The sequence below is a fragment of the Zingiber officinale genome, chromosome 2A, assembly GCF_018446385.1.
Source record: "Zingiber officinale cultivar Zhangliang chromosome 2A, Zo_v1.1, whole genome shotgun sequence".
Taxonomy (NCBI): domain Eukaryota; kingdom Viridiplantae; phylum Streptophyta; class Magnoliopsida; order Zingiberales; family Zingiberaceae; genus Zingiber; species Zingiber officinale.
The window spans coordinates 142761368-142770381 of record NC_055988.1 but is presented as its reverse complement, the minus strand read 5'-3'; the positions used below and the strand labels follow the sequence as shown (position 1 = coordinate 142770381).

The 9014-nt window shown below is 41.6% G+C and overlaps 1 protein-coding gene across 3 annotated transcripts; it reads right to left on the bottom strand.

Annotated features, from left to right (window-relative positions):
• Positions 1–210: 210 nt before the first annotated feature.
• On the bottom strand, positions 211–4091 carry LOC122042477. 3 transcript variants are annotated; one of them, XM_042602619.1, is made up of 6 exons: positions 3785–4091; positions 3561–3644; positions 2374–3344; positions 1751–2011; positions 1596–1687; positions 211–1442 (listed from the first exon to the last, which is right to left on the bottom strand). In XM_042602619.1, the coding sequence occupies exons 3-6, from the start codon at positions 3319–3321 to the stop codon at positions 542–544; spliced, it is 2202 nt and encodes a 733-aa protein (XP_042458553.1). In that variant the 5' UTR covers positions 3322–3344; positions 3561–3644; positions 3785–4091; the 3' UTR covers positions 211–541. The 3 variants fall into 3 exon arrangements, with proteins under 3 accessions (XP_042458553.1, XP_042458554.1, XP_042458555.1); XM_042602620.1 differs by having other exon boundaries at positions 3561–3628; XM_042602621.1 differs by lacking the exon at positions 3561–3644.
• Positions 4092–9014: the final 4923 nt, after the last annotated feature.

Below are 9014 nucleotides of genomic sequence, written 5' to 3'. Positions count from 1 at the left end.
AAAACACGAATGAATTCATTCGCAAAGAGCAATATACTCCTCCATGATACAACAAACACACATAAAAAGAAAAAGAAATTGAGGCGGTACCACAAAATGTCTTCTAAGTTCATGTGGCTAGTATGATGAGACACATACCATCTACCCTTCCCCTAGGTTCTTTATATTTTAGAAGGATTCTACTCCTTAATTCTCTGGTTTTTGAAACGATATTGATATCTTTTGTGTGTTTAGGGAAGCTACCATGATCTTAATAAAGATCTCTCTCTATATATTTTTTTCATATATATATATTGAAGTTTGAGATGAAAAGCAAATGGGAGATGACCCAAGAGTAAATAACGAATGGGTTCTATATCTCTCCTTGAGCTTGGGATGCTCGGAGATCCGTCGCAGGCCCTCGTGTAAATTAGACCACGCAACAGAGGTATCCGCAATAGGATTTGGACATGTAAACACACCAAAACAGAACACGTGGAAAAGATAGATAGAGAGAGACGGCTGTCACCTGCATCGGGAATCGTGGGGCCACAAGTCTCTGTCACCCCTTCCGGCGGCTCAGCCGCCCTCCGCTTCCCGCCGCAGGATGGGGCGGCGTAGCGGTCGGGACGCCGCCGCCGCCACCAAGTGCGACCGCTGCGGATTCGACGTGGGTGAGGAGGTACTCGTAGATTTTCTTCCTCAAACGTTCCACCGTCTCAGGCGGTACGCCGGTTGGACCCTCGCCGTCCTCCGCGTCCTCTTGCAAGTCGGTATCGCCTTCCCTCTTTCGTCGGCTGACCGCCTCCAGCCAGTCGTTCACCTTCTTGAGCTGTGACAGCATCGTGGCCACCTGCTCCCGGTCGGACGGCTCTACCGTGGCCGCGTCCGAGTCGAGGAACCTCTCCACGAACGCCAGGAACCACGACTGCGCGTCCTCCCTCAGCACGCGTGCCAGTTCGGCTCCCTCTTCCAACCCTCCTCCGCGCTCCCATTCCAGCAGCAGCGACGGTGGCGCCGGCCCCTTCGTCTTCCCATTGCCAGGCGCCACGGCGAATGACCTGGATTTTGACTGAAACGAGGCCTTGGAGGTCGCCGCCGCCGCCGCCGCTGCTGCTGAGGAAGCTTTGGACGGGCCCTCGAGTACCACAGCCGCCGTCGGGGAGGCCGCGGTGAGGTTCTTGCGGTTGTAGAGGGAGAAAGGGGAGAGCTCGGTGGCGAGTGCTGCGCTGACCCAGGAGCCGGCGCGGCGGCGATTGCTCCTGGAGATTTTCAATACTTCTTCTGGGATTGGATCAGGGGATCCGCCTGACGAAGCTGCGGCCACGGATTGAGACCTGGACTTAGAGAGAGAGTCGGCAACGGCCGCGGCACGGGAGAGGGAGGACTGGAAGGCGAGGAACTGAGCCACGGCCGGCTGCGGGTTCTCTTCCCTGGCACTGCCACTCAGCTCCGCGTACATGCTGCATGTGGGAAGCAAGAAGCAACTAACACATATGAGCAGCAATTCCAAACGAGATGTGAACATTCACATTGACAAACATTCAGATAATTCAGCAAAAAAAAAAAAAAAAATCTCGTACTTCAATTACATTTTAAAAACCAGAGCAATTTACCTTAAGCAACGAATCAAGCTCTCAGCGGCAGAAGCTTCTTGCATAGCCTCTACTGCAGCCTGTTGTGCTGCATCCCTATACTTCAAAAGCTCCTGAGAATCACACTTGTTCATGTCCCTTTACCACTTAGATGTTAATATAAATTATCATCATACCTTCCCTAGTTTTGCTAGAGACGATGGAAGTGACTGCCATGAAATACTGTCATCTGTCCACCTTTTAGTTGTTTCAACCTTCACCAAGTTACTCAGACTGTTACTAGTCTCTGAAGGCTTTTTCGAAACATGACTCTGTTTAGCTGCTTTGTCTGAATCCTCTCCAGGACCATTTGCGATCACTTTCTTTGTAGGAGTTTGAAGTTTGCTATCCTCCTTAGCTAATGATGTCTCGTTTTTTGATGATTTCTGTCGAGGAGCCTGCAAACCAGAAAAATTAATGCTAACTGCTAAGAGATCAGAAACAAGTATATTTCACTTTCAGTCAAAACATATTCATGATACATTTGCTGAAAAAATGTATCTGTCCTTGTTGTTTCAGGTCTTCTGTTGGACCAATGCAGTAAGTATATACTATACAAGATTACCTATCTGTAGAGCTTGAGACTACAGAATTAATATTTCTGCCAAATATATTCAGCACAAGCACAAAATAGCCATGATAAAAGTATAAATCCTGATATTAAATTAGCTATTTACATGTCATTGAGAATTGAAATGGTGGTTAGAGTGAATGACAAGAGCTCAAGGTACAAGATGATCAAGTTAGATATTGAACTCACAGAAGCACTTCTGGATTCAGATTTTGCAGTCGGTTTGCCACTTTTTGAGGTAGAAGTATGTCTTCCCTTAGTGTCCAGATTCCCTTCCCAGCTCTTTCTCAAAGCTTTTGACCCTAATTCAATGGTGGGCGCAAAATTCGCCAAGAAATTTCCAGCAGTAGGCTTCCTGCCGGCAGATGTTACTTTCAACATGGAAGCTGCTGCCTTCTCCAACAGACTCGCTCTTGACAATGCCGGCTTTTCTACTCCTTTCGCTCTTGCATGCTTCTTAACCTCACTAGAGAATTTCTCAAAAGATGCAGGCAAAGAATACACACTACTTGGAGACGAAGGTATCGACCTTGGGTTCATTGATCTTGATCCCAAACTCATGTCTTTCTTGCCCAATTTGCCAATAACTGGTCGTTTTGAGAGAAGATAGCTAGACTTAGAAAGCTGAATCCTTTTCCTTTCTGCCTTCTGCGTTTTTGTAGTTAACTTGGATATCACCAATTTCCCCTTTGCGTTTTCTGAGGATGTGTTGCTGCTATTCTTTGAGTCACTGGACGGCTTCAGTTTATCCGAATTAAGAAAACAAAGAGAACTGGTGACGACGAGATCCTCAGGGTTCCCAACACAGGGGTGACGACCAGGAAGTGGTCTCACACCCTTCAGAATGGGAACCGGGGAGCCGACCTCAAGGCGATCGACATGAATGAACTGACCGAGCTGGATCTTGTCGCTTAAGATGAGGTCATTGTGCTCATCGGCCAGGGAGACAAATGTTGCATGGGAAGAATCAGAGACCTTGAGATAAAACCCTTGGTTGTTGAAGAGATCACTTCCAGCGAGGGCAGGGACGATACTCACAACTTGAAGAAGGGAAGAGCGATGCTCTCCGGCGATCTTCACATCGGTATTCATGTGCTGCAGGAGCTTGATAAGGACACCGGGGACTAAGGATGCCATTTACAGAACTAAAGCACATAACTCTGCAAGAATTGGGAGAAAGTTTCAACAAACAATAGTTTGGCGTCTAATTCGAAAAAAGATCAATGCGAATTTGCAGTTTCATCTTATAGTTTATTTACAGGGGCATATGATCGACCATTGGTATCAAAGCACAACACTTTTTTTTTTCATTGGTTTAAAAATTTGAAAGACAACATTACAAATCTTAGAACAAAGAAGTCGGTGCTTGGATCTACCGAATTTGATACTGGCGATTAGAGAATCAGGACGAAGGTGAAATCCGACCGACGAGCAACCTCCCTCGCTGCAGACGGAGATTGCTGGATTATTGGATGTAGGAGAAGAGAGAGATTTTAGAGCAAAAAAAACACCTCATAAGTCGATCGACGAACACTTAAAAAGGGAGAAAAACAACACTCTATGGTATTTCATCGATCGGAAAAGTGGGCGAACAACATACCAGTCTCTCCGACCCTCTCAGAGCCGATTGATCTCAAGCTTTTCCGCTGAAGAGGTTCGATAAGCACCGAAATCACCGGCGGCAAAGTGGTCGAAAGGAACGACCGATCTCCGATCGGAAACAACACCGCCGTCCTATATCCGTATATCGAACCGAAATAATCCAAAAACGCCCTAGAGGTCGATCGCATCCCTCCACTGGAATGTGCAGATCTGCAATGAATCTGGAAGCAATCAGAAACTGAGGTGTTCCACTCTGCGCTCTAAGGAAACTTTTTTTTTTGACGTTGATTGCATACCAAACGATTCCAAGCCAGCTTCCTTACTCTCTCATTTGAGGCGAGTCACATCACACATGAGACAGCCGCCGGTTCCTCCTCGTAATGGTGGGTCGGATGTTTCCGATCGGATTGAAACAGAGCTATTACCAAAAATATTCAATCAAATTGAAAATCATAAACTCAAATTCAATTCGCTAATCCCATGGACTTTTTTACTAAACTATATCATTATTTTATTCTTTAATAAAATAATTAAATAAAAATTTAAAATACATAATAATAATAATTTAAAAATATATTAGTAAAATAAATAATTTTTAAATAAAAAAAAACTAACATCAATTTAATTCAGGTCAATTCACATGAATATGAATCCAATTCCACCTAAAAATTTTTTCGAATCCGATTTTGGGTTCAACTTAAACTCTAAATAGCCAACCATATTATGATATTTTTCACATTGACTTGGATGAGATTAGCTAATCAGATTATTTTTAACACCCCTATTTTAATGTAATGGAACTCTTTAATTTTTTTTATTAATTCGAGTGATGGTTTAATTGCGTGGGATGGATCGTGAGGCCTGTTTGCTTGACATGGGAGGGTTATTTAAGGCAAAAAAAAAACGTTTTTATAAATTTTATTATTGTCAAAGGTTAAAAAAAACAAAACACTATTATAATTTTTATTTAAATAAAATTATATTAAAATATTCTTTATTAACTTATCAAAAATATTAAAATCTAACCAGAATTATTTTAACATAGTAAAAAAATATTTTTACTATTGTAATAGTTATATTTATAATTTATACGACGCTGAACTGGCTCTTATAAGTTAACTATATCAACTATAATTGTAACTATTCCGTAATATAGTAATTATATATTATAATAACTTACTTAAAATTGATCAGGATTATTCTAATTTAATTAAAGCCTTTCCAAGGATAGATTGAAGAATTAGAGTTGGGGGGCTAGACTTAATATAATAAATTATATATATATATATATATAATAAAAAATTATTTATAATATATTGTTCAACAAAGTTGTGTCCTACGAGATTTTGAAACATAAAATTCATCTATAATAGATTTACATCTATATCCTTAGTTAAATCTCGTTCAATATAGAGTGTCAAGCAATCTTCAAGAAAGTCATTCTCCATTTTATTGTAAAGTGTCGTCTTCATATGTTTCATTGCTGAAAAGGCTCGCTCAGTAGTTGGCGGTAGAAACATGCAACGTCAGAATAAGATGAATCAATTTAGTTAATATAACATAAACCTTTGCCCGTCCACTCTCAGTCAATTGCTGAAGATTGCATCTTCTATTCATTTAATATATTACTAGACATTAAGAGTAGGGTTTTAAGGTTTAATTGGAAAAACAAACTCTATAATAATCATATATGCTCTTTAATAATATGCTCTAGGAATTAATAGTTGATTAGTTAATTGTCCAAAGTGAATAGAAGCAAACATACGGAAATAAAAGATAGGTAATCTGACATCAAATGGAAAAGGTGAAGTTTTTTTGCATAAAAAAACAAAGAAAAGGTGAAGCTTTCTATTCTATTTCTAGTTTGGAAAAACAACAAAGTCTTTCATAATAATTTTTAGTGAGTTTGAAGCAGTGTGTTAGAAATAGAATCAACTTGCAAATACTAGGCCTAATTAATACAAGGTTTACAAGTATAGTTTATATTGTTAAATAATAAACATAGATAAAGGGGGCAATCGTGGGTATCTAACCCTGTTAGTTTTCATGTTAATTTTAACTGTTACATCTATTTTGTCATGAAAAAAAAATATTTAACTCTGATGATTGATCAGGCAGCCAAAGAGAACCTTTTGATGGAAATAGCTAATGGCCTAATGCCTCTCAAATGGTCATGCTTGAAAAGGACCCATATGAAGCATTCATAGTTTGGCAATTGAGTTGACAACTAACTATTCTCTTCGCAAGAGTCGTCCGTCTACGGGAGAGGCTCAGAGGATAGAGGTGAATGGTGATGTACTGATTCATGATTTTAAATCTTAACGGAACAACTGAGAAGAGAAGAGAACTAGAGTCTAGAGAGAACTGAAGAACTACTTGAGATCTAGATTTGTTATCGCCGACTCGCTATGGAGATCATTGTCGCTGCTCGCCTATTGTCACCCTTCATCACCGACGCACCATGAAGAGAATCAGAGAAAGCAACGAAGGGAAAAACTGAGAAGAGAAGAGAACTAGAGTCTAGAGAGAACCGAAGAACTACCTGAGATCTAAATTTGTTGTCGTCGACTCGCCGTGGAGATTATAGTCACTGCTCGTTGTCGCCCTTCATCACCGACATCGTGGAGAGAAAGCAACGAAGGGGGAAAAACTAAAACCTTATTAAGAAAATGAACCGGGTAATAGAGTTGGTTGAACAACTGGGTTAGGCTACAGCCTAGTACTGTCACGCCCCGAGAGAGTCTCTGTCTGAAGAAATTTCGGCAGCACCTCCCCTGTACGGGTGACAATCTGAAGCACTTCTACAGGCATAATATACCTCAGCCACATGCGGCTGGAATCATAACAATAAAAGAAAACAAACACCACGCAGTTAATATCAAATTCAGCTTCTGGCTGACACAACCACGCAGTTAAAAGTAAAGCAGCCCACTCGGCTGTATCAAAACCAAAACACAACAAAAAATGACAGAAACCAAATACAACCAAACACAAAACTGCTAGCCGGCTAGGCTTACACAACCAACAACATAACACCCGGAAACAAAATTAGAACACCAATCGAAATACAGAAATTTCATATACCAAGATAAAACAACAGAAAGGCAGCGAAATGTCTTCTGATGTGACGCGGGGACCAGCAGACAGGATGCTCCAAGCGACACCATAAATAACCTGGTACATGAAAAGATAGTGTCCACGGGGGTGAGTTCAACAACTCAGCGAATACCAATAGACATGCCTAGTAAGATATATCTAACAGCAATAAACATGGAATACAGCTTCCGAATAATATATAGGAAATATACAAAACTGATAAGTAACCAAGGAAGTTGTACTCACCAGGAACTCCTATCCTGAACTAAAGGGTCATCAAACCGATACGCAGTATGTCTCCTGTATGCATGTCAAACAAATGCATCCACCAAAATGCAGCATATAAGTGCAGCAAACACAAATAAATAAAGGCAATCAATGCATGTGATGACCGTGCACTCTAACATCACTGCTCCTGAACAGTGACCGAGTGGACGGAATGCTGTCGGAGTACTCCTGTCCTGTGACCCCAAATCATAAATGGGGGAGCTCAATGCTCTCATCTCCCGGTACACGATGACGGGGAGGACATCTCTGCCGGCTACCACGCTGAGTCACCTGACCAACGGAGCCAAACAGAGTCCACCATCTGCCGGCTACCACGCTGCTACACTAAATGCCAACGGAGCAAAACAGAGCGGAACTGACTGCCGGCTACCACGCTGAGTCATATGACCAACGGAGCCAAACAGCAGAACCGCCACACACCTGCCTGATATACCACTAAACCATGAGTGGGGGTGTGTGCAGTACATGTAACTGGCGATGGGCTCAACCATAGTGGAGCCGACAATCGCACAGCATGCAATCATGATGCATGTCACTATGCATAGCAAAAACTGATCAACATAACCATATCCATATATACAAAATGGGTACTGTAAAAGCGATGGTCACATACCAAAATCTAGAGTACACAGGTCAGATAGAATATCAAAACATATGTCCTGAACATAACAAGTATGGTATATCCTGATCAGCATAGAAAAATCCATATATATACAATATGAGTACCACAGTATCAGTAGGTCAAATCCACGGATCTAGGGTATACAGGTCCTCTATGGTATAACAACCTAGATCCTAAACCTATCCCCCTTCCATAGCATATGTACCAACAATATGCACAAATCAAAGCGACAAGGTCTAGGTACACGAATCATATATGATATACTAATAGAAATACACAATCTAGGCATGGCATAAAAACCTAAGTATCAGATAATTTGGATACACATGCCAGAAACAAAAATCCAGAGCCTAATCCTAACCTCAGTAAAGCATGGTATGTCACTCTAGAAACTAAGATACTCATGGCAATAAGATACTCATGGCAACAAATCACGAGATATAAACACGGATACATCACAGGCGACAAACCTAACATGCTATAGATATCAAACAGTGACATACCAAAGGCAAACATGTTCATTGCTTGTAGTTATAAAATACTATGCATATCCAAATGACAATATCATAAAAGATAAGTCAAGAGGTACCCGCCTCCGATATAGAAGAATCGTATCCAGTCCAAATCCGACATCGAGATACTCGTCTCGCGTCAAAGTCCTCAATCTCAGCCAACAAGATTGTTAGTGGAAATAGGTCCTGCCGAACCAAGGTAAGCTACTGGAATCCACCACTCTGCTTTGATCAAAGCCGTTGTGCACCAACTGGAATCCCATAGTACACGACCAAGCTTATCAATCCATAGCACTCAACCTCACTGGAATCAGATCAAGATGAGGTTACAGATCAACCAAGCCTTCCAAATTCAATCAATGACCTAATACCTGAAATCAACCCTTACCTTCAATCGGTTGTCTCCAGCAGAAGTCACCTAATCTAATCCATGAAGCAGAGTATCAAAGATACCACTAAATCCCAATCAGACAGCATTTGCCAAGATCTAGCACCGGCAACGGACCTAGGGCACGGTTTGGAGAGAATCAGTGAAGAATGATCAAGAATCGTTACACAAAACCCTCAACAATCAACCAACAAGATCCCTTACCTTCACATCACACCTAGGGCACAGCCTGTCGTCGTGTGGAAGGAAGCAAAAGACATCGGTGATGTAATCGGAAGAGAGGAAAAGCTCAAGAAACCTTCCTCTGTCATCGACGCACGCT

Excerpts from the sequence above, each read along its gene's own strand:
- LOC122042477 (XM_042602619.1), bottom strand. The coding sequence starts at position 3,321 with ATGGCATCCTTAGTCCCCGGTGTCCTTATCAAGCTCCTGCAGCACATG. Across the intron at positions 2,012-2,373 it reads CTGAATCCAGAAGTGCTTCT|GCTCCTCGACAGAAATCATC; the intron begins GTGAGTTCAATA and ends TCTGGTTTGCAG. Across the intron at positions 1,688-1,750 it reads CTCTAGCAAAACTAGGGAAG|GAGCTTTTGAAGTATAGGGA; the intron begins GTATGATGATAA and ends TGTGATTCTCAG.